We start from the raw sequence: 24,222 nt of genomic DNA on the forward strand, positions 1-24,222 counted from the left end.
TTAACTATGCTAGTCAACATGAAGTAACAATGAGCAATAGATTTACAGCATTTATTAAACTATATGTTAATTTCAACATGTAATGCATTTTTTTTTTTTTATTAAAAGTTGTATATATTAACATTAGGACCATCATAATAGTATTAGATAGGGAAATCTACAGATTGTAAAATGAATACATTAAATGTTGCTGACTTCTGAGGCCTTACCATAATTTTGGGAATGTAGAGAATCTCATTACTGAATCCAGTTGTATCGGAGTGGTATTCGAGAGTATGATAGGTGTTCTCTGCAACAGTCTCATTAAATGTGATGTGAACAGAAGTAACAGTAATCTGCAAGCATGTGACTGTGTGTTATCTTCAATCTCAGAGCTTGTTTGACTAAAGAATTTTCTAGAGAGCACGAGAGAAGCCATCTCTAATTATTCCCATGTGCTTAACTCCTTTAAGCAGGGACACTCACAATAGAACACAGGGCATGGGCAGTATTTGAGTGGGCAGAAACAGAACACACACACAGAGAGAGAGAGAGAGAGAGAGAGAGAGAGAGAGAGAGCGAGTTATGTGGAGTCGTGCTGCATCAAATTGTCCTTTAAATGTCTACAGACTAGTTGGGACCAAATTCTCCTATCAAATTTATTTTCTGATAGTAAACAGGACAGGGCACTTAGTAGCAACCCCATAATCGCCCAGAAGAGAGTTATAACATCAATATTTCATTTTAAGGCTTTCCAGTGTTTTGTCCCACAGGTAACAAGAATAGCATCCTAAAACTTGTATGATTCTGTTGCCTTTGTGTTTTACAAGTTTAGAGAAATTTTTCTGGAGAGGCTTTCTCTATTAGGCTATAACCTAAGACAGAGGTTCTCAATTGGTTTTAGACCATACCAAAATTGTTCCTCAGACAATATCCTTAAATCAAACATTGAAATCTCTTGATATTGACTAACTGTTTGTGCACTTCAGTATGCCAAATTATTAACATGACTTTGGCTGAATAGGAAAATTTGCCGTTTTTAAATGCACAAACAACTGCCAAATACAGGTGCATCTCAATAAATTAGAATGTCGTGGAAAAGTTCATTTATTTCAGTAATTCAACTCAAATTGTGAAACTCGTGTATTAAATAAATTCAATGCACACAGACTGAAGTAGTTTAAGTCTTTGGTTCTTTTAATTGTGATGATTTTGGCTCACATTTAACAAAAACCCACCAATTCACTATCTCAACAAATTAGAATACATCATAAGACCAATAAAAAAAACATTTTTAGTGAATTGTTGGCCTTCTGGAAAGTATGTTTATTTACTGTATATGTACTCAATACTTGGTAGGGGCTCCTTTTGCTTTAATTACTGCCTCAATTCGGTGTGGCATGGAGGTGATCAGTTTGTGGCACTGCTGAGGTGGTATGGAAGCCCAGGTTTCTTTGACAGTGGCCTTCAGCTCATCTGCATTTTTTGGTCTCTTGTTTCTCATTTTCCTCTTGACAATACCCCATAGATTCTCTATGGGGTTCAGGTCTGGTGAGTTTGCTGGCCAGTCAAGCACACCAACACCATGGTCATTTAACCAACTTTTGGTGCTTTTGGCAGTGTGGGCAGGTGCCAAATCCTGCTGGAAAATGAAATCAGCATCTTTAAAAAGCTGGTCAGCAGAAGGAAGCGTGAAGTGCTCCAAAATTTCTTGGTAAACGGGTGCAGTGACTTTGGTTTTCAAAAAACACAATGGACCAACACCAGCAGATGACATTGCACCCCAAATCATCACAGACTGTGGAAACTTAATACTGGACTTCAAGCAACTTGGGCTATGAGCTTCTCCACCCTTCCTCCAGACTCTAGGACCTTGGTTTCCAAATGAAATACAAAACTTGCTCTCATCTGAAAAGAGGACTTTGGACCATTGGGCAACAGTCCAGTTCTTCTTCTCCTTAGCCCAGGTAAGACGCCTCTGACGTTGTCTGTGGTTCAGGTGTGGCTTGACAAGAGGAATACGACAACTGTAGCCAAATTCCTTGACACGTCTGTGTGTGGTGGCTCTTGATGCCTTGACCCCAGCCTCAGTCCATTCCTTGTGAAGTTCACCCAAATTCTTGAATCGATTTTGCTTGACAATCCTCATAAGGCTGCGGTTCTCTCGGTTGGTTGTGCATCTTTTTCTTCCACACTTTTCCCTTCCACTCAACTTTTTGTTAACATGCTTGGATACAGCACTCTGTGAACAGCCAGCTTCTTTGGCAATGAATGTTTGTGGCTTACCCTCCTTGTGAAGGGTGTCAATGATTGTCTTCTGGACAACTGTCAGATCAGCAGATTGTGTAGCCTAGTGAACCAAACTGAGAGACCATTTTGAAGGCTCAGGAAACCTTTGCAGGTGTTTTGAGTTGATTAGCTGATTGGCATGTCACCATATTCTAATTTTTTGAGTTAGTGAATTGGTGGGTTTTTGTTAAATGTGAGCCAAAATCATCACAATTAAAAGAACCAAAGACTTAAACTACTTCAGTCTGTGTGCACTGAATTTATTTAATACACGAGTTTCACAATTTGAGTTACTGAAATAAATGAACTTTTCCATGACATTCTAATTTATTGAGATGCACCTGTATATGGAACAATGCAAATGTTTTTACTTCCTCTCTCTTTCTCACTGCCAGGAGAAATGTTAAAATGTCTGCAGTGTGTCGGTACTCCCTCAGAGATGTCCAGACAGCTTTTGATGGGCCTTACATGGAGCTACATGACTCCAAATGGAGAGAATATACTGGGAAAGTTCCAGATCCAAGGCCTGGCTCGGTAAGGTCATTAAGATGCCTTTGCTCCAAATCAGTATTCATTGAAACCATGACAAGCCATGAATAAATGTTGTATAATATCTGTTGGACAGCTCTGTATCATTATTCTAGCTGTACAGTATATTCAGCCAACCTGAGGACTGTAGATATCATATAATCCAGGAATCTGAATAGTTTTCTCTCAGGGCCCTGGCTCAGAGTCTGGGACTCAAATTGCAGTCTTGAATCTATTTTCACTCTTCTGATGAATGTTATATAACAGTCTCCTTGTTTCTTTTCAGTGTATAACCGATCAGCATCGTGCTCTGCTTATAAATTCCTCCCGGGATCTCCCTGACAACATACTGAATTTTGCTCGAAGACACCCTTTAATGGCCAGGCAGATCCAGCCAGTTGGAGGACGCCCTCTTTTGCTCCAGAGAAGTGCAGACTACACCAAGATTGCTGTACTTCAAGTTGCAGGTTTGGATGGACTTGTTTATGACATGCTCTTCATTGGAACAGGTACTTTAGAGTTACTTCACATCAAGCATTATATAAATATTTTTTCAATTTATCAAGTTGCTGCATCAATGTAGATTATTTACTTACAATGTTTGTTTTTTGTGCTCATGTTTGTTTTCAGATGAGGGCTGGTTACACAGGGCTGTAAAGATCAGAGACCATGTGCACATTATTGAGGAGCTTCAGCTGTTTGAGGAAAAACAACCCATCAATAACATGGCAATATCACAAAAACAGGTGACCCATTAAAAGCAGTTTAAAAAGCAGTAATGGTTGCTTTTAAGCTAATTAGTAAAATACAGTTCAGCCACTCCACTACACACTTGGATATTTGATGGATATTCTGTCATCATTTACTTGCCTACATGATGTTTCAAATCTGCATGACTTTATTTCTTCCTTGGAACACAAAATGTCTTTGGCTGAACTTGATTCAACCATGTACAGTGGTTCCATGTGCTTGAAATGAGTTTTCTTTCTTTCTTTTTACCCCCTTTTCTCCCAATTTGGAATGCCCAATTCCCACTACTTAGTAGGTCCTCGTGGTGGCGCGGTTACTCACCACAATCCAGGTGGCGGAGGACAAGTCTCAGCTGCCTCCGCTTCTGAGACCTCCAATCCACGCATCTTATCACATGGCTCATTGTGCATGACACCGCGGAGACTCACAGCATGTGGAGACTCATGCTACTCTCCGCAATCCACACACAACTTACCACACGCCCCATTGAGAGCGAGAACCACTAATTGCGACCACGAGGAGGTTACCCCAGGTGACTCTACCCTCCCTAGCAACCAGGCCAATTTGGTTGCTTAGGAGACCTGGCTGGAGTCACTCAGCACACCCTGAATTCGAACTCGCGACTCCAGGGGTGGTAGTCAGCGTTATCTTTTTTTTTTCTTTTTCTTTTTTTTATGGAAAGGAGATGACATTAGAAACTTTTATGATACTTTATGCCTTATCATTTTTGGTGCTTGACAGCTCGGTCCCCCTTTCACTATCATTTTATGCAAAATATCAGAGTGAACATTCTTCATAATGTCTTTTGTGTTTCATGTAAGAAAGAAAGGTTTGGAATGATATGATGGTGAGTAAATTATCATTTACATTTTTAGGAGAACTAAACTTTTAAGATTTTGCTCTTTCAACAGAACAGTATCTATGTGACTGCCCCCTCTGGACTGGCTCAAGTACCTCTGTCATCCTGCAAGCGCTACACCTCTTGTTATGACTGTGTGTTCGCACGAGATCCACTTTGTGGCTGGGATGGAAGAGTGTGTGCTGAGATATCATCTTACTCTAACAGGTAAAAGCAGACTTGGGGTGTTTATTTTCAGTAACAGACACTTTCATACATGTACTGTGTTTTTTTTTCTTTCTCCCCAATATGGAATGCCCAATTCCCAATGCGCTCCAAGTCCTTGTAGTGGCGTAGTGACTCGACGCAATCCGGGTGGCGGAGGACGAATCTCAGTTGCCTCCGCGTCTGAGACCGTCAATACGTGCATCTTATCACGTGGCTTGTTGAGCGTGTTACTGCGGAGATGTAGCGCATGGAGCGTGTAACTGCGGAGATGTAGCGCGTGTGGAGGCCCACGCTATTCTCCGCAGCATCCACGCACAACTGACCACGTGCCCCACCGAGAGCAAGAACCACACATTATAGTGACCACGAGGAGGTTACCCCATGTGACTCTACCTTAGCCAGCAACCGGGCCAATTTGGTTGCTTAGGAGACCTGGCTGGAGTCACTCAGCACACCCTGGATTCGAACTCGCGACTCCAGGGGTGGTAGTCAGCGTCAATACTCGCTGAACTACCCAGGCCCCCACATGTACTGTGTTTTAACAGGGACCAAAATGAACTTTTTATTAATGAAGAATGAATTAAGAATTTTTACTAGAAATAAATATTTTTAATTAATAATGGGATTACTTTGCCATCTTTTCAGTTTAAATTTATAAACAGTCCGGGTCATCCTCTCATGAAACTAGATCAAAATACAATTTTGTTTTGCATACGATTTTGTTATTCTTGTTGTTGTTGTCTTGTTTTTATTTGAAATGCATCATATCAACCTTTACTTTTTTTTTTTTTTTTTTTTTTAACTTTGGTCACCCTAGATTTTCATCTGAGGTAAATTTGAAGAAAGATTTTTTGTATACACCGTTTACATCAGCAAGGGTCAGACTGTTGTTTTTAAAATGAAATTTAAACAATGTTATGTTGCATGCATTTCCTAATAAAATTACTAGCCAACTAGTGAGTAAGATTTATTTACTTGCCAAAAGTCGGTTGTACTTGCATTTGGCAATTTGAGAGCATTACTGTTGGACCCTGTGTGTTACAATGTGTTCTGCATGTTCAGTGTAAGGAAGTTTATAAATGTAACTGATGTGCTTCTTTTAGGTCCAGTCTTGTCCAGGACATACAGATGGGGAGCAGAGGCTGTACAAACATTACAAGTGATGGTGTGTTTCATGCATGTGATTTTGTTTCTTAGCAACCTAGTTAGGTCAAATGGTAAAGTTCACCCAAAAATGAAAATTCTGTCATTTACTCACCCTCATGTTGTTCTGAACCTGTGTGACTTTTTCTTCATTGGAACACAAAAGGAGATTGCCTCAGTCATCATTCACTTTGATTGCATTTTTTTTTTGCATACAATGAAAGTGAATGGTGACTGAGGCTAACATGCTGCCTAACATCTCCTTTTGTGTTCAATAGAAGTAATCAGAACAACACGAGGGTGTGTAAATGATGGCAAAATTTTATTTTTGGTGAACTATACCTTTAAGAGTAGAATAATAATACTAATATGTCTTATATCTTGCCAGGTTTTGTCACGCACCGGATACGTGCGGTGATGGCTGGAGATGATGTGCTTTTGCAGTGTGAGATTCGCTCCAACTTGGCCTCCCCTCATTGGACACTGAACGGTCAGCAGCTTCAGGGGTATGGTGTTGATGTTGGCTACCGCACTGGCAACGACGGTCTCCTAATCATTGGAGCTCATAGCCAGCAGAGCGGACACTACCGCTGTTACGCAGTGGAAAACGAAGTTTGGATTCCTGTCAGCAGCTATATTGTGAGAGTGCAACCCGTACCACCTCCTGCAACGCATCTGTCAGCAAGACCAACGGCTCTACCCGAGAGTGTCTTCACCACCACAACTGTACCAACTCAGAGCCCGTCCAGTGGTCCTGTTGAGCAGCTCCTGTCCCCTCCACCTGCCCCTTTACCTTCTGGACCAGAGTTCCAGACCTACAGACACATGGAGGCCATGTTTATCTCTCTGGTGGCTGTTCTTGGAGGACTGTGTCTAGTTCTTACAGTTGTCTTGCTTTATGTGAGCTTCTGTGCACGTAGCACTCCCAACACCAGGAAGTACTCTCAACAAGGTCTTTCGGTAACCGCGGCAACCGAACGAAAGATGAGTTCGCACTTTGAGCTTAAAACTATCTCAAGCCACTGCAATGGCCGAAACGAGGGGCGGAGCAGAGCGGTGTCAAGGGATGGAGAGTTTCTACAGTTTGTTTCAGGAGACTCCCAGTCCACACCCTGTAAGGAGCCTCCACCTGCTCCACCACTTCCAATGCCTCCACCCCTACCATCATCTGACTGTGCCAATGGAATGTCGGCTACGTTACCCAGTGTGCTGAGAAAGATGAATGGAAACAGCTATGTGCTCCTGAAACAGATGGACTCCGAGATGACGTCGCCACTTTACCACTCGTTTACAGAGGAGCTCAACAGGATCCTGGAAAAAAGGAAACATACACAGCTGGACATCGAACCAGATGAGAGCTCAGTGTAGCTCCAGGTCACACCATTACTGTATCACCCCCTTGTGGTGGGAAGCTTTACTTTTGTAAAAGGAACACCCTTCCACCACAATGATGGTTTATCGTGGCATTTTTTGTAGGATTCGTATATAAAACTTAAGCTTCCTCGGACTGATGCTTCATGGTTTTTTTCTGGTGACTTGTTAAAATGAGTTTCTCAAACACAAATTTATTCTGGCCTACTGATCGATAGAGGTACAGACTCTCGGTAGACCTCAGGAAGGACTTTGTTATGGACCTCAGAGGAATAAAATGCAAGTTGATGCTTTTTTCACAGAATCAAGAACACTGAAAATCTGGACTTATAGTTGAGCTCTTTAGTTTTGCAGAAGGAAATTTTACAGAATATGTACAGACTGTCCAAAGACTGTCTAGGCAAAGCAATGCATATTTGTACATAATCAAGGAGAGACTGTTGTTCAAATGCAGATATGTTTACAGATGTGTTTTTACCTAATTTAACCTAATGTAAATAACACACATTTTAAAGGGGTTAGTTCACTTAAAGGGATAGTTCACCCAAAAATGAAAATTCTCTCATGATTTCCTCATTCCATCCCAGATGTGTATGACTGTCTTTCTTCTGCAGAACACAAATTAAGATATTTTGAAGAATATTTCATCTCTGTAGGTCCTTACAATGCAAGCGAATGTGTGCCATAATTTTGAAACTCCAAAATCCATACAAAGGGAGCATAAAAGTAATCCATATGACTCCTGTGGTTAAATCCATGTGTTCAGACACAATATGATAGGTGTGATCCTATATGATCCTCCCTGTGTCAGGAACAGTAGAAGAGAGGGTGAGAACTCATAGAAAAGTGAGAAGACTGGGTTTTCATTTAATATTCAAAAAATAAACAAAACAAACAAAATCGACCCTGAAGGGGAAACCTCAAAGGTCCAGGGCAGAACACTGCAAAACAGACTGGGTTCGATGCTTGGAACAGACACGGCAAGGCAAGGCAAGGCAAGGCAGGAACTGACACAGGAGAACCTAACAGGGTGATAAACCATAACAAAAACACAATGGGGTTAAATAGGAAAGAAAACGAGGAGGGTAATAAGGAAAGCAGGTGAAGAAAATGAACTAATAATGAGGTAACAAGGGGCCTAGGTCAGGACAAGAGGCAGTAGATCACATGGTAAACAACTTAACAAGAATCATGTGCTCACAAAAATCACAACAGACCGCACAGGAAGAGCACCTGGCAATGAAGCCGTCATTGGCCATGTGCTCAAACAAACACATAAGACAAGATAATAAAGCACATGGCAATAAAGCCATCATTAACCATGTGCTCAAACAAAAAGACAAGACCAGACAAGAGTGCATGGCAAGAGACCCGAAACCAAACACGAAGCCATGCACTCACAAAGACAAGACATGGAGCATGAGTGTCTGGATCCCGACACAGAAACAAGACTGAACCAGACCGAAGAGTCAGGATCCAGACGCCATGCTCTGAACATGAAACACAGACTAGACAGAAGAGCACACGCTGTCCTTTGCTGCATATTGCTGCCCCCTTCGGCATATCACGGCACAGTTTTGTGGCCCGTTCTGCATAACGTGACGGCTCATTTCAGCTTATCGCGGCTCATTCTGCCCGTTTTGCAGCCGGCCCACTGGCCCGCCCGGTTCTCCCAATGGCCAGTCTGCCCCTGATCAGCCCCAAAGTGCGTCGGCCCACCGGAAAAATGCCAGATTACCAATCCAGCCCTGTATGAGTTGAGAAATACTTCTAAGTTCAGCAGAAGAAAGTCACACATCTGGGATGGCATGAGGGTGAGTAAATGATGAGAGAATTTTCATTTTTGGGTGAACTAACCCTTTAAAAATGAATATTCTGTTTGCATTTACTCACCTTCATGTTCTTTCTGAATGACTTTCTTTCTTCTGTGGAACACAAATGGACATAATGTTTGTGCTGCTCTTTTTCATACAATGAAAATGAATGAGGACGGATACTGTCGAGCTTCAAAAATGACGACGACAACAACAAAAAAAGCACTATAAAAATAGTCCATACAACTTGTGTACAATATTCCAAGTCTTCTAAACCCATGTGATAGCTTCGTAAAATCAAAGTCAATAAGTCAAGTGAGTTTGGATCTACAAAAGTGTGAGTAAATGAAGAATTTGCATTTATTTTTGGGTGAACTATCTCATCATTAAACCTAGTGATAGCAGCTCATCAAAATAATAGGATCACAATATATCTAAAATGGACTTAATTGTTCTTTCAGGTAAGGTTCATAAAGTGTTTGTAGATATAAATGGTTTGAAGACTGATGGAAACATGCCATGAGCCTTAAAGGCACTGGCAATTAGTTTTTGGGCTTTGATAATAACAATATTTTACTCAAACCATTTCTAAAATGTCAGATTGCAAGAGGATCAAGTTTTACCACATGCATTGTTGACATCTGCAGATACGTATATTTTCCATGCCACTCAAAAAGCCTCAGAGTGGAGGAATCACCCTTGCCTAATATTGTACAGTAAATGCTTTCAAATGAAGCAAAAGATGCCCAGAGAGGAAAGTGCAATCAATACATGCTAGGATAATTCCATTACACTGTAGTTTATTGAGATGTTTTAATGCAATCATGGAATTTGCAATCCGTTCATTTACTGCATGACAATGTGCCTGGCTAGTTATGTTTCATTCAGATTCACAAATTGCTTCAAACACAATTCAGACATTTATGTATTTATATATAGTTGTATTTCTTGTCTCCAGTGTGTGTAATGTGACTCTGGTTTTGCACTGGTTTGTAAACAGTGTTAATAAGCAGTGATGATGCCTTGTACAAAGTATTGAGTCACTGCCTGTCTCTCCCACGTGGCTTTCCCAGCTCATGCTGCTCTATTTGTTACTGTTGCCGACAGGACAGCAATGGTTAACAAGAATTTATCAAGATGTAGATAGCACTATGTAGTCTTTTTCTTAAAACACTTTTGGAAAAACTGACACTGCTGCTGTCAGTCTGACATCCTGCACCTGAGTTTGTCTTTTGTTCACCGTGTAACTCACCATTTTTTCCACAAATTATTGTTGTTTTGCATTCGCACACTCTGACACCATTGTCATAACATTTAATTGTTCATTTTCCCCTATACATTTGTGAGGAGTATGTGCCCTGCTATCTTTCCTTTAAACCCAGATGGTGACTGTCACTAGGTAATTCTGTTGCCTTGTCCAACCTTTGTCTGATCTACTTAACATTTTTTATCAGTCCTCCTTTTGTCTTTCTATTGCATAAAGTTGCCCCAAAAAGTATGTGGTCTAGGGATGGGAATTTTAAAGAACTGACAGTTCCCAATTCTTAACGATTCAGAGTCCTTAACGGTTCCATTAATGATTATTTTAGTACTTTTGAGGAAGAAGTATCTGGAAATAAAAAACAATTATTTTTATTGGATTTAGATCCCTCAGCAGCCTGTTACCAATGAATGAGATCATTTCATATTTTATCAGCACAGATTGTTGTGAAAAGGTGTGATAATAGACTTTTTAATTGAGATATTTTAATACCACTAATTACAACAAAACTCATTTTGTGTGTTTAACTACACATTGTCATATCAACAACCATACAGTAATTAATTTGATTTAAAGGAATAGTTGACCCAAAAATTAAAATGTTCTCATCATTTACTCACCCTCATGCCATCCCAGATTTGTACGATTTTCTTTCTTATGCTGAACATAAACAAAGAAGAATATCTCAGCTCTGTAGGTCCATACAATGCAAGTGAATGGTGACCAGAACTCAGAATGCCAAAAAGGACATAAAGGCAGCATAAAAGTAATACATAAGACTCCAGTGGTTAAATCAATGTCTTCTGAAGCGATATGATAGGTGTGGGCGAGAAACAGATCCATATTTAAGTCCCTTTTTACTGTAAATCTACACTTTCACTGTCACATTCAGCCACTTACTAGTTGGTGCTGGTCAAAGGTGGAGAGTTATAGTTAACTATCTCACGAGAGTTGCATGCAACAGAATCAAAATTCGAATTGGTTATGAATAAGGTTCTCGGTTTCCATCCCTCACACTTAAAAATGTATGAATGTCTTTGCATCAGATAACAAAATATCAATCCCAGTGATATTTATTTTAAATAAAGATAGCACGGGCACATACAAAACCACCTTGGAGGCAGTTGGTTAAAAGTCATTGCAAAAATGGCTGCAAAAGTGAAGTTTGCATAATGTACACTTCTATTCATGAAATGCGATTCATAGTTTGTTTGTTTTTTAAATGTTAGCAGTGTGGCAGTTATTGTGTTTGTGAATATCCACTGCCTTCCCTGTAATCTCACAGAACTTTTTGCACCTAATATTTTCCCAAAGGTTTATGCTTATATATCAGAGTATATTAGGCTACATATTGTTTTAAACAATATCTGATGAGTACATCCTATGAAAGGATTTATTATTGTCGTTAAGTTTTCTGTATCTTGTGATTCCCAAAGTTAAGTATTATTTTGCATGAAAGTCTTAAAATGAAATTTGACCAAACCAAATCACAAATGTTTGTCACAGCAGGCGATTTTTAACCAGACCCCCATCTGTATCATGCCTGTTCCTATGTCCCCTTTGTATCTGTTACTTAGCAACACAGCTCTTAATTTAGAACTTTCTTTAATCCACATAATAGGTCAAGCTAGTTTTCACAGGGGAGAAAAGATGTGATCAGAGCACTAGTCTCAACTGGTTGTAATAAATGGGACATTTTAATAAATATACTTCTCTCTTGTACACTGATTCATTAGAACATGGCTTTCATTGATTAAATGCTCAGCCTTGGGTTATCTTTCTAAGTTATTTCTGTGCAACCTTTCATCTCCCTGGAAACTTGGTTTTCGTCTACTGTGTTGCTCTAAGTGACAGCCACTACATAAATAAGCTGAAGTCATCACAGATGCATTATGCTGAACAACATTGTGATTAATATTATCCAAATTCTGCTAACAGAGGTGCTGCTTTTGAAATCAAGTGCCAAAATTGTTGATACTGATTACATTCAACATAATGTTCTCACTGCCAACCTGATCAAGGTCTATGGCCCGCTGTCTTTTGCTTTTTTTTTCTCTGATATACCGTATGTGGGAGAGAGCCAGGCTTTTCTCATTTGTTTGTAAAGTTTGTGTTGCTGTTACTGTAGATTTATGCGCATAGACTAATGCATGATTCATCAAACAGAAAAGTATCATCTTAAAGGGCTAGTTCACCTAAAAATGAAAATTCTCTCATCATTTACTCACCCTCAAGCCATCGAGGATGTGTTTGACTTTCTTTCTTCTGCAGAACACAAACAAAGATTTTTAGAAGAATATCTCAGCTCTGTTGGTCATTACAATGCAAGTGAATGGTGACCAAAACTTGAAGTTTCAAAAAGCACATAAAGGCAGCATAAAAGTAATCCATACGACTCCAGTGCTTTAATCCATGTCTTCTGAAGTGATCTAATTGGTTTTGGGTGAGAACAGACCAAAATGTAACACCTTGCCATTGCAGTCTCAAGGCACGTTCATGATTTCAAGCTCGATTATACTTCCTAGTGCTTGACGCATGCGCTGAGTGCTAGATGGCGCTAGGAAGTGTAATCAAACTTGAAATCATGATCGCCAAGAGGACTGCTGATGTCAATATTTAGGGTGAAAAAGGCGATTGGATCGCTTCAGACGACATTGAATTAAACCACTGAGTCGTATGGATTACTTTTATGCTGCCTTTATGTGCTTTTTGGAGCTTCAAATTTTTGGTCAGCATTCACTATCATTGTATGGACCAACAGAGCTGAAATACTCTTCTAAAAATCTTTGTTTGTGAAAAATGTCATACACATCTGGGATGGCATGAGGGTAAATTGTGAGAGAATATTTATTTTTTGGGTGAAATATTCCTTTAAATCATCACAGTATGAATGAATGAGTGCTGAACTTAGTGCTGTGGCAGAGGACGTTCACACTCTTGCAGCTTAAATAAGTCAAAATTAAAATACATTGTTCTTATTTTGATCGTGGGCCAACTGGATCTATGCTGGGGGGTCGATTTGTGAAAAGATGCCACTGGCCCTGGATACTGGGGCTGTCTGTGTGGAAGGGTTTACGAATGCGGATGATGTCTAATCCTGACTGGTTGGACAGCTTCGTTATAAATTCAGCAATCTGCTGTGATGTTTTGTTGGTGACGGTCTCCTCCTTCACATTGCCGTTCACTGCATAGATCAAATGGAAACAGTGAGTGCACAGGTATTTTCATCTAAAATGGCACAGCTGCTAAATTTTATACTCATAAATATGATCACATGTGTTTTGAAAATAGATCAACAGTCAACTTTGCATGAAACAACAATATTCTGCAGATAAAATGTTTAAATGAAGTATGAGGGAAAGTAATACTTACAATATTCAGCTACTATTTTTGGAATTCTGGAGGACTGAGGGGAGATGTAAACCACAGTTCCTGGGTTCTTCTTGGCAAAGTCGACCACGCCTTCCTCAACAAAGTCCCTGGAGGAATTTTATATATATATATATACATACACACACACACACATATATATATATATATATACACACACACACACACACACACACACACACACACACTCTACCGGTCAAAAGTTTTGAAACACTTGACTGAAATGTTTCTCATGATCATAAAAATCTTTTTATATTTTGAAAAGTTTTTGAAATTGATGACTTGGACCAAATAATAAAGAAAAGCATCCAATAAGTGCCCAACATAGATGGGAACTCCTTCAATACTGTTTAAAAATCATCCCAGGGTGATACCTCAAGAAGTTGGTTGAGAAAATGTCAAGAGTACATGTCTGCAAATTCTAGGCAAAGGGTGACTACTTTGAAGATGCTAAAATATAACAGTTTTGATTTATTTTGGATTTTGTTTAGTCACAACATAATTCCCATAGTTCCATTTATGTTATTCCATAGTTTTGATGACTTCATGATTATTCTAAAACGTGAGAAAAAATAATTATAATGAGATTATCATTCTCATTAAAGAATGAGTGTTTCAAAACTTTTGACCAGTAGTGTGATATATATATATATATATATATATATATATATATATATATATATATATATATATATATCTTTAGAAATAAATGATTCCCAGTGAATGACACACAGATAATGAGGACTGAGTGCCAGTAAAAGATATGTCACATGATCTTAATAAATCATGGGGAAAAATACATAGTATATTACATAGACACAGGAATACTGTTTGGCACTGTCTGGCCCAAATTACATACAGATCCTTTTGAGACTCATCAAAAAGTCCCTTAAAAAAACCCTACAAAAATACTGTGGGTTACCTGCATAATATTCCTGCAGAATTACTGTGTAAGGGTTTTAGCGTTTCGATTTAGCCTAAACGTTACAGTGTCTGATATGTGAAATATCGCACCGTTTTTAAAATAATTTCGCAGTATGTTATCATATATATATATATATATATATATATATATATATATATATATATATATATATATATATATATATATCACATCGTGTTATTAAAATATCAAACAGTAGCAAATATGGTCTCAGACTAGTGTTGCCACCCGTCCCGTAAAATACGGGATCGTCCCGTATTTAAACATGAAATGATGCGTCCAGTATTGAATCAATACGGGACGCGATTTGTCCCGTATTTAAGCTGGTCATATTTCATCACGGTGAAATCGTTCCAGATCGCCAATTTAATATTGATACAAGTTGAGAAATTTGCCTACGGTGGGTAAGGGACCGTCTGACAAGTCCACATATTTGGCTAAAACGTGCTAATACTGTGGGGTGTGGTAAGGGACCGTCTGAAAAGTCCACAAATGGTGGTAAAACTGTGGAGTTTTTTCTATATAAATGTTCAATAAGATCAAACAAAGTATGAATACAATCATAAAGACAAGTACAGGTGAAGGGGAAAAAAAACAAACAAATAAAATTATAAAAAAATTAAATAATAAAAAAAATATGCATAAACCATCCAAAATGTATACATAAATAAGATAAAGAAGACAAATAATCGAAAAAATTAAAATAAATATAAATATTTTATAACATATAAATGATGTATTTTTTTTTTTATTATTATTTTTTAAAAGTCATGGGTCAGGAAAGTTCTCATTTTAGCATATAAGGAAGGATATACATTTTTTAAAAAATTTTATTTATTAATAACGCACATTAACTCAACGCATTTATTGCTAAAAACCCATTTAATTGTCCCTTATTTTAAAACTTCAAAAGTGGCAACCCTATCTCAGACATACTAACGAAAGAACATGTTCTTTATAGTGGTCGAATTCTGCATGCTGGGTCTAATGAAGGTGCAGATTTATCTACATACAGAGTAAATATTTTGGGGGTAAATTATGTAACATGTTATTATATGGGTGAAAACATACCTGACTCCTAAAGAACCCTGTCCTTTCTTGGAGAAGATCAGAGATATTCTCTTTAGCTGACACACGTACCGACCTTCTCCATTGTGAAGAACGCTCTGTAAGAAACGACTCGGTGATCCTCGAGCAGTCATCTCCACCTCGTCCGAGACACTACATTCAGTTTAACTTACTCTTAGATGACTGTTCGTTTTGGTTGCAGTAATATCAGGCACTTTGAAAGTTTATATTTAGAGGACAACCGTCAGGAGGCATGTGTATTACCATGTGCGTTAGAAATTGTCGTCCGGGTAAAAACTGAGTCTGAGCATCAGAAATGATTGAAATATATTGTTGAAATAACACGATGTTTCCCAGAATTGAAAGGCGAAATAATTGTCTAATAAATTTTTTAATTATTTATGAATACATATTTAAAAGATTTGAAGCCACACAGTTATATTATCGGTGTCCTGATTAACAACGATAAGAGTTTGATGTTTCATACGGAAGTATTTTGGAGTGCGGACATGATGGGACTCAGCATGCAGACACACGAGAACAGTTTGGCGCCTTTCTTACAGTTCAGTGAGTTTATATATGTTTGTGATATGTGATGTCTAATATTTATGGTATATAAATCGAGTTGTGTATCTTGGCATATTTTCTGCAACATTTTCTCTTTGATAGTGTTATGCATTTTATTGTACACTTGCATTATAGCTGAGTAGGAACGTTAGGGGTCACGCATGGACATTATACAGTTTGGCATTTTGGTGACACTTTATAATAATAATAGTCTTTATTAATAAAGCAGTAGCGACATTACACAAGATTTTACAGATAAGTGGTTCATATTCAAATAAGATATATATATATATATATATATATATATATATATATATATATATATATATATATATTACATATACAGTGGTGTCCAAAAGTCTGAGTCCAGGTAACAAAATATGGGACTTTTTTTTTTTTGTTTTTTTGTTTTTGTTTTTCCTCATTTGTTTAAAAACATGTGAGAAATTTTGTGGCATTGACCATGTAAAATAATTATTCGGGGTTCAATACAAGTTAAGCTCAATCTACAGCATTTGTGGCATAATATTGATTACCACAAAAATAATTTTTTTCTTTAAAAAAAGGCAATAATCTTGGTTCCAGTGATGATGTAATGTCAACAAACCCCAAAACGACTGTTAAAATTAAAATGTAAACAATTTTACAGCTCAAATAATGCACAATTTTTAACAGAAGAATAAATGCAAGTGCTTTTATAAAATTATAAGCTGCACATTTCTGTTTAAACCCTCCAAAAATTGGCTACATTCACTTTCAGTGTTCCCCATTCACTTCCATTGTAAGTGCCTCACTGTAACCTCGATTTTTGCTTTTTTATAAGAATGGATAGGTCGAAATTAATTTTTGTGGTAATCAACATTATGCCACAAATGCTGTCGATTGAGCTTAACTTGTATTGAACCCGGAACATTCCTTAAAGGTGCTTTCAGTAACTTTTTGTTTGTATCATCTTGGACTTACAGTGACACCTAGTGGTGTGGATACAGCGTCTTTCAAAATCAATAGTTTTCAGTTACAGATACCATTGTAGAAATTCACTATTCACAATCAGCCATGATTAATTTAATCCAAGAGTGAAAGTATCCAGTAACCAGTGTTGCCAACTATTTCTCATGGGAAGTCGCCAAAGACTCGCTGAAATGTCACTAAAAGTAGCTAAATCACACAATGACGTCATTTATTATGGAATACGTCAAATTTACATATGTAAATGAATTGCTGTAAAGAGCTATGGCAGTTCTTTAAAGGTGTAGAACCATGTTTTTTTTTTTTTTTTTTTTATTGAACTAATGGTTTAACGAATAGTATTTTACTACTAATCATTTAGCTATCACTAATTGAACTTGTCAAACATTCAGACAGTGGGGGATTTCTATTTATTTATTTATTTATTTTTCTATATGCTTATCTATATGCCTTATAATGCCTCACATAGAGCTGTTTTGGAGATAATATGTAATATATCTTTTATTTTTTACATATCTGTTGTGTGATGCTGAACCATCAGTGTGTACTACTTGTGTCAGTGTTACTGTATCACAATGACTTTTTGATAGTGACACCTCATCTGTTCATATCACTTATCTCTACACGTTATTATAGATCAGGGGTTCATATCCATTCTCTCTCTTTCTCTCTCTCTCGCCCTGCTAAATAATTTCTCAATGCACTTCTATCCCTGTAGGCTGACTTTTCTTTTCTAAACGGAGAGCATGCACGTGAATAGAGGTTGAGATTGTGGCAACAAATATCAACAACACGTCAGCTCATCAGTCATTCGATTTATAGAACATCCGTATGCACAGAAATCCAACCCATGATGGCATGCAGGTCAGTCATATTATTTGAAACACAGGGGGCGCTAGAACACCATGAAAAATTCATCATTCACGATAGAGCTGATGTTCTTTATGTCGCCAGATGTGGAATAATGTCACTAAAGCAGACTACTAAAGTTGCTAAAATTGTCGCTAGTCGCTAGATGGCTCTTTTACTCGCTAAGGGGTTCAAAAAGTCGCTAAATTGGCAACACTGCCAAATAACAAGACGGTTACTGAGATTAAGCGAGTAGTATTCAGATGGTCATGTGATTCTAAAATAGCAGCCCCCATGAGGGCGCCCCTCCCCTATGTAGAATAAAACAGCTTTTAAAAGGTTACTGATATGACTAGATTCCTCATCTCATGTGAGCGGTCATGATTTTATACATATGTTTCAAAATTACAGTCAATTTCTTTAGGAGTAAATCTTTTTTAATGGGAAAAAAATTCATATTTTTGCTTTCATTGAAACACACAATATGTTCTTTTTCACTAAAATTGTTATGCTGTCATTTAATCATCTGTAATGAACAAATTGCTTTAAATTAGAAACGTAAAAAAAATTAAAATAAATAGGTTTCATGGGATTTCAAACTATTTGAAAGCACACTGGCAAATGATCTGTTATGCATTATATAATATTATAATGATTCCTAATGTTATTGTATGTTAATTATATGTATTATGAAGTGTTATGTAGCAACTTTTAAGATAAATTTAAAGCTTATTTGTTTTTGTTCTGTATAACTGCATATTGAAGCCTAATAATTTGCTGTGAAGACATTCTCTGTAATTTACATCTTGCAGGTCTGATGTCCTGAATTAACAGAAAATGTGGAGGAGCAGGTTTCTCAGGGGGGCAGCCTGTCTCTCACAGGGGGCAGGCCACTGTAGTCCCTGTAAACTCTCTCAGCATCCTCCCTGGAGATATATCTCTGTCTACCAGCCATGCCTCCACTCAGCGCTGCAGTACTCTTTTAGAGGACCAACTTGGTATCGCTTTGAAAGCAAATTAAGGCCAACAGTTGCCTTACATTTCTGCAGAACTTTAAGAAAAGATGCAAAGTCTATAATAGATTTCCCTCTCCACCCCCTCACAGTGACTGATATCAAACAGTATCTTCGTTCTAAAGATATCCCTTTTCGTGATGCATACAGCTGCTTGCATGCTCCTAGTATCTTTTTGGAACCAGCTCCTGGGGGTTCTGGAAGAGAGAATTTCTCACTGTATATTGATAAAACCACCGGACAGTTTCTTTGCAAGGAGACTCTAGTGGAGGGAAGCTGGGAAGACCTGCAGGATTGCATAGAGGTTATGTTGAATGAGGGTCAGGCCTCCATCAGTCCTAATGTACTGTTGGGGTTTCCAGAGAGTCTGGAAGAGCAAGAGGAGAGAGAGATGGAGCTGAGGGAGGTGCGGCGGATCTGGAGTAGCTCCGTGCCTTTTTCTGATCTCCTGGAAGAGGAGGCACAGCTTGTTAAAACCATGTTCCAGATTAGGAAACTCACCAATGCCACACTGAAGAAGTTTGGGGTCAGGTTCTTTAAGCCCACCAAGAGTTTGGTGTTCCCTTGGTTTAGTGGGCGTGACTCAGGTCTTCGGGGTGTAAAGCTGCTTTCTGCTTCCACGAAAGATGACGGACAGGTGGTCTACACCGAAGCCACAATTCCAAAAGTTTCCAGCTACCACAATCTCTTTGGTCTCCCTTTGATTGGATGGAAGGATGTTGAGGTGGTGCTCACAGGTCGTGAGGTGGACAGCATGGCGGTAAGTCAGGCCACTGGCCTCCCGTCTTTGGCATTGCCACGGGGTGTCAGCTGTCTACCCCCAATACTCCTACCTTTTCTGGAGCAGTTCAAGAAAGTTACATTGTGGTTAGGGGGAGATATGCGCTCCTGGGAAGCCTCGAAAATCTTCTCTAGAAAACTTGGACTTAAGCGCTGCTCTCTGGTCAGGCCAGGAGAGTTTCAGCCGTGCCCCAGTGAGGCACTGGCCAAGGGCAGGAACCTGGTGCGCATTGTCAAGGCTTCCATCCCTGCTGCCCACAAGTCCATTGTGTCCTTCAAGCAGCTCAGGGAGGATGTGTATGGAGAGCTGGTGAATGTGAAGCAGGTGGCTGGAATACAGTGGTGTAGATTCCCAGAGCTTAATCGAATTCTTAAAGGTCATCGCAAAGGGGAGCTGACTGTTTTCACAGGTACAGCCAACATGATTGTGTAATTGCATTTAGCTACAAATATGTTGCTCAATTGTTTCAGCAGATTAATATTATTTAAGGATGTGCATAAATGTTGTAAAGTGTATTCGGGCATTTTCCATACTGTCCCAACTTTTTCGGAATTGGGGTTGTAATATAAATAAAAACAAATTTATTTATTCTTATGTGTTTTTATATATGCAGGTCCCACAGGCAGTGGAAAGACCACCTTCATCAGTGAGTGTGCCCTAGATCTGTGCATGCAGGGTGTCAACACATTATGGGGCAGCTTTGAGATCAACAATGTGCGCTTGGCCAAAATTATGCTGACCCAGTTTGCCGAGCAAAGGCTGGAGGAGAACCTGGACCAATATGACATGTGGGCTGACAAGTTTGAGGACTTGCCTCTATACTTCATGACCTTCCATGGGCAACAGAACATCAAGTAAATCTTTTTAAAAATAATTCTTAGATGAAATTGAATGCATAGTTTGGAATGGATTAGAGGTAGACCGATATATCTGTTTTGCCGATTAATCAGTGCTGATAGTTGCTTTTTGAAACTATCGGTTATCAGCAAAAATCTATGCCGATAGTTGCTAATACTTTTTTTTTTTTTTCAGTTGTACATCTGGCCTTCTACATCTCTTTCTGTCCTTGTTAGAGCCAGTTGTCCTTTGTCTTTGAAGACTGTAGTGTACACCTTTGTATGAAATATTCAGTTTTTTGGCAGTTTCAAGCATTGTATAGCCTTCAATCCTCAAAACAATGATTGACTGATGAGTTTCTAGAGAAAGCTGTTTCTTTTTTATATTTTTGACCTAATATTGACCTTAAGACATGCCAGTCTATTGCATACTGTGGCAACTCAAAAACAAGCACAAAACAATGTTAAGCTTCATTTAATGAACCAAATAGCTTTCAACTGTGTTTGATATAATGGCAAGTGATTTTCTAGTACCAAATTAGCAATTTAGCATGATTACTCAAGGATAAGGTGTTGGAGTGATGGCTGCTGGAAATGGGGCCTGTCTAGATTTGATCAAAAATAACTTATAGTGATGGTGCTGTTTTTTACATCAGTAATGTCCTGACTATACTTTGTGATCAGTTGAATGCCACTTTGGTGAATTAAAGTACCAATTTCCTTCCGAAACAGCAAAATCTGTACATTATTCCAAACTTTTGGCCGCCAGTGTGTGTTTGTGTGTGTGTATGTATATTTAATTTGTTGAATATATGTAGGTTATAAAAAGCTTTGTTTGGTAAATACTTAATTATAGAGGATTCAGTCTTGAAAATTCAAAATTCACTTGAAACATCAGCCAAATAATCAGTTATCAGCCTTTACCACCACCAAGTTTGCAGAGTTATTGTATCAGCAAAATCCAGTATCAGTCACTATAATGTATATTGATATTAACAATGTTTATTTGATAGTAATGTGAAGTTTACGTCAACTTAAACACTTCATTGATTACTTGATAACACTAGCTTTTACTTGATTTTGCCTTTTTATTATTTTATTTTTATTATTATTATTATTTTGAATCGTGTTTTATTATTAACTGTTTTTGATGCATGCTTATATACTCTGTTTTAATCTCTGTACTTCTGTTTTCAATTTCTTTTTCCTATGTAAAGAGCCTTGAGAGGCCTTTTTAAAGGCGCTATATAAAATAAAGTCTATTATTATTATATTACTATGTAGTTAGTTATTTTTCATTAATTGATGAGTTGCCAATGTACTGTTATTGTGGTGCAAGTTTATGGGACTTGTGACGTTTTTGACATTGTGTGAAGAGCTTTTTTAAATTATTTTTCAAATGCAGAGGACATTATGAACTACCGTACTTTCTTCCCTTCACAGGACTGTTTTGGATACGATGCAGCATGCTGTTTACCTGTACGATATCAGTCATGTGATCATTGACAACTTGCAGTTTATGATGGGCCAGGAGAATCTGTCTTTGGACAAGTAGGGCAACAATATTTATTTATTAACAATAAATATGTATTTATTTAACCAGTGCAGATGTCTCTATTAATGATCCTTTTAGATGAGAGTATACTATAAAATGTATAAAAACATACGTATGTCTGAATGTTTCACACTGAAGTGAAAAGGCAAACAAGATTAAAAGATGATTAAAAATTACATTTACTCTTAGGTTTGCAGTACAAGACCATATTATTGGAGCCTTCAGGAAGTTTGCCACACATAGCAGCTGTCATGTGACCTTAATTATCCACCCTCGGAAAGAGGAGGATGATAAAGAGCTGCAGACAGCTTCCATCTTTGGCACAGCCAAGGTTGGTAGATAAAGACTGTGTCCACATGATTATTTTTCTTTAGTTGTGTTTTAAACTTGACATACAGATATTCATATGTACATGGTTGTTCATTTTATACATGATGTATTTGTAAGAAAATGTACAGGATCTAATGTATCACTTTTACCCACACCAGGCCAGTCAGGAGGCAGATAATGTGCTCATCCTTCAGGAGAAGAAATTGGTGACGTGTCCAGGCCGTAGATCCCTACAGGTAGCCAAGAATCGCTTTGATGGGGATGTCGGGATCTTTCCCTTAGAATTTAATAAAGCCTCGCTTACCTTCTTGGCTCCTGTGAAGGGCAAGCAGAAGCTCCGTAAGGTCAAAGTGGACAAGAATAACAGCGGAGAGGAAATAGAGGACACTGAACCCAAAGAAAAATTTGATAAAGCTCTCAAGCTTGCCAAAGTGAAGACGTCAAGGACAGTTAAGGGGTCAACAGCAGGAGAGGAAGCCGCGGATGGAGAAGGAAATAAATAGTAGAGAATTAGATGAATTGAGAGATCAAATGAAGCTTACATGAGACTTCTAGGAGACGTTGAAGGGTCAAACAGTAAAAGCTACATATCAGTCTGTAAATGTGTTATACATGAAAATGTAATGTTATGTAGCTGCAGCATTTTTACTACTGTGCTGGCAAATATCAACGACTGGTTCTGGATGGACTGATATGAGTACAGTGTGTATGTTATCATACATTGTCTCATTAAGTAAAGGAGTGAATGCCCAAACTGAATGCTTGTTAGTATTTTAGTTCTCCCTATGCAATTTTTTGTACCCCTTGATGTTTTTATACACCTTAAAATATGCAAACACAACTAATGAGTATTTTAGTTTTCAAAATGATATTCCTGATCAGTTGTAAAAATCAGTTTGATGGTTTAAAGCAATTGAAAAACGTATTCAGGACCCCAGTGCTGAAATCACTTGTAGAAATCCTGCTATACATTTCATCAATGTAAATATATTTTCTGGATAATGTTCAAAAATATAATGTGCGCTCTGTCTTAATGTTCATTGTTAGGAGAAAAGTGTCAAGCGCAAACAAGTAAGCTCTATTGTAAAGGAGGCTGTGAATATTGTTAATAAAAGTGTTTTATAGTATTGGTGGGTTCTGCTCATCTATCAGTGGTTTGATTTCTTAAAGCAGACTTTATTTTTGGTTTTAAAATAGTTAACGTATGCTTTAAAGTAATTCAAAGTGCAATAAATAGCGAATAAACAGTTATGAGCTCGAAAATTCAGTCCCAAGATAATGTGTTTATTCTAGCCTTTGTAATCTAAATATGACATGTGGGCTGACAAGTTTGAGGACTTGCCTCTATACTTAATGACCTTCCATGGGCAACAGAACATCAAGTAAATCTTTTTAAAAATAATTCTTGGATGAAATTGAATGCATAGTTTGGAATGGATTAGAGGTAGACCGATATATCTGTTTTGCTGATTAATCAGTGCTGATAGTTGCTTTTTGAAACTATCGGTTATCAGCAAAAATCTATGCCGATAGTTGCTAATACTTTTTTTTTTTTTTTTTCAGTTGTACATCTGGCCTTCTACATCTCTTTCTGTCCTTGTTAGAGCCAGTTGTCCTTTGTCTTTGAAGACTGTAGTGTACACCTTTGTATGAAATATTCAGTTTTTTGGCAGTTTCAAGCATTGTATAGCCTTCAATCCTCAAAACAATGACTGACTGA

The 24,222-nt window shown here is 38.0% G+C and overlaps 3 protein-coding genes across 5 annotated transcripts in view; 2 read left to right on the forward strand and 1 right to left on the reverse strand.

The window, feature by feature from the left end:
• Nucleotides 1–9,580, forward strand: part of LOC127427443 (semaphorin-4G-like) — a 32,471-nt gene extending 22,891 nt beyond the window's left edge. The window contains exons 9-14 of the mRNA XM_051675054.1: nt 2,664–2,802; nt 3,083–3,305; nt 3,427–3,542; nt 4,458–4,612; nt 5,716–5,777; nt 6,144–9,580. Coding sequence (XP_051531014.1) covers nt 2,664–2,802; nt 3,083–3,305; nt 3,427–3,542; nt 4,458–4,612; nt 5,716–5,777; nt 6,144–7,123 — 1,675 coding nt within the window. The 3' untranslated portion in view covers nt 7,124–9,580. The remainder of the gene's footprint in view (nt 1–2,663; nt 2,803–3,082; nt 3,306–3,426; nt 3,543–4,457; nt 4,613–5,715; nt 5,778–6,143) is intronic.
• A 143-nt stretch (nt 9,581–9,723) lies between these two features.
• LOC127427455 (39S ribosomal protein L43, mitochondrial-like) lies at nt 9,724–15,868 on the reverse strand. Its single transcript, XM_051675074.1, has 3 exons — nt 15,606–15,868; nt 13,574–13,680; nt 9,724–13,385 (listed from the first exon to the last, which is right to left on the reverse strand). Exons 1-3 carry the CDS (start codon nt 15,734–15,736, stop codon nt 13,177–13,179), a joined length of 447 nt encoding a protein of 148 aa, XP_051531034.1. The 5' UTR covers nt 15,737–15,868; the 3' UTR covers nt 9,724–13,176.
• Nucleotides 15,869–16,108: 240 nt separating this feature from the next.
• LOC127426923 (twinkle mtDNA helicase-like) lies at nt 16,109–23,629 on the forward strand. Of its 3 annotated transcripts, none has more exons than XM_051674083.1 (7): nt 16,109–16,169; nt 17,857–18,002; nt 18,800–20,190; nt 20,395–20,635; nt 22,061–22,168; nt 22,362–22,503; nt 22,661–23,629. In XM_051674083.1, the coding sequence occupies exons 3-7, from the start codon at nt 18,825–18,827 to the stop codon at nt 23,003–23,005; spliced, it is 2,202 nt and encodes a 733-aa protein (XP_051530043.1). In that variant the 5' UTR covers nt 16,109–16,169; nt 17,857–18,002; nt 18,800–18,824; the 3' UTR covers nt 23,006–23,629. The 3 variants fall into 3 exon arrangements, with proteins under 3 accessions (XP_051530043.1, XP_051530042.1, XP_051530044.1); XM_051674082.1 differs by having other exon boundaries at nt 16,115–16,164; XM_051674084.1 differs by lacking the exon at nt 17,857–18,002 and having other exon boundaries at nt 16,115–16,169.
• The last annotated feature ends 593 nt before the right edge of the window (nt 23,630–24,222 follow it).

This window comes from Myxocyprinus asiaticus, chromosome 36 (assembly GCF_019703515.2).
Source record: "Myxocyprinus asiaticus isolate MX2 ecotype Aquarium Trade chromosome 36, UBuf_Myxa_2, whole genome shotgun sequence".
Lineage (NCBI taxonomy): Eukaryota > Metazoa > Chordata > Actinopteri > Cypriniformes > Catostomidae > Myxocyprinus > Myxocyprinus asiaticus.

Excerpts from the sequence above, each read along its gene's own strand:
- LOC127427455 (XM_051675074.1), bottom strand. The coding sequence starts at position 15,736 with ATGACTGCTCGAGGATCACCGAGTCGTTTCTTACAGAGCGTTCTTCAC. Across the intron at positions 13,681-15,605 it reads CAGGGTTCTTTAGGAGTCAG|GGACTTTGTTGAGGAAGGCG; the intron begins GTATGTTTTCAC and ends AAATTCCTCCAG. Across the intron at positions 13,386-13,573 it reads AAAAATAGTAGCTGAATATT|TGAACGGCAATGTGAAGGAG; the intron begins GTAAGTATTACT and ends TGATCTATGCAG.
- LOC127426923 (XM_051674083.1), top strand. The coding sequence starts at position 18,825 with ATGTGGAGGAGCAGGTTTCTCAGGGGGGCAGCCTGTCTCTCACAGGGG. Across the intron at positions 20,636-22,060 it reads CATGGGCAACAGAACATCAA|GACTGTTTTGGATACGATGC; the intron begins GTAAATCTTTTT and ends TTCCCTTCACAG. Across the intron at positions 22,169-22,361 it reads GAGAATCTGTCTTTGGACAA|GTTTGCAGTACAAGACCATA; the intron begins GTAGGGCAACAA and ends ATTTACTCTTAG.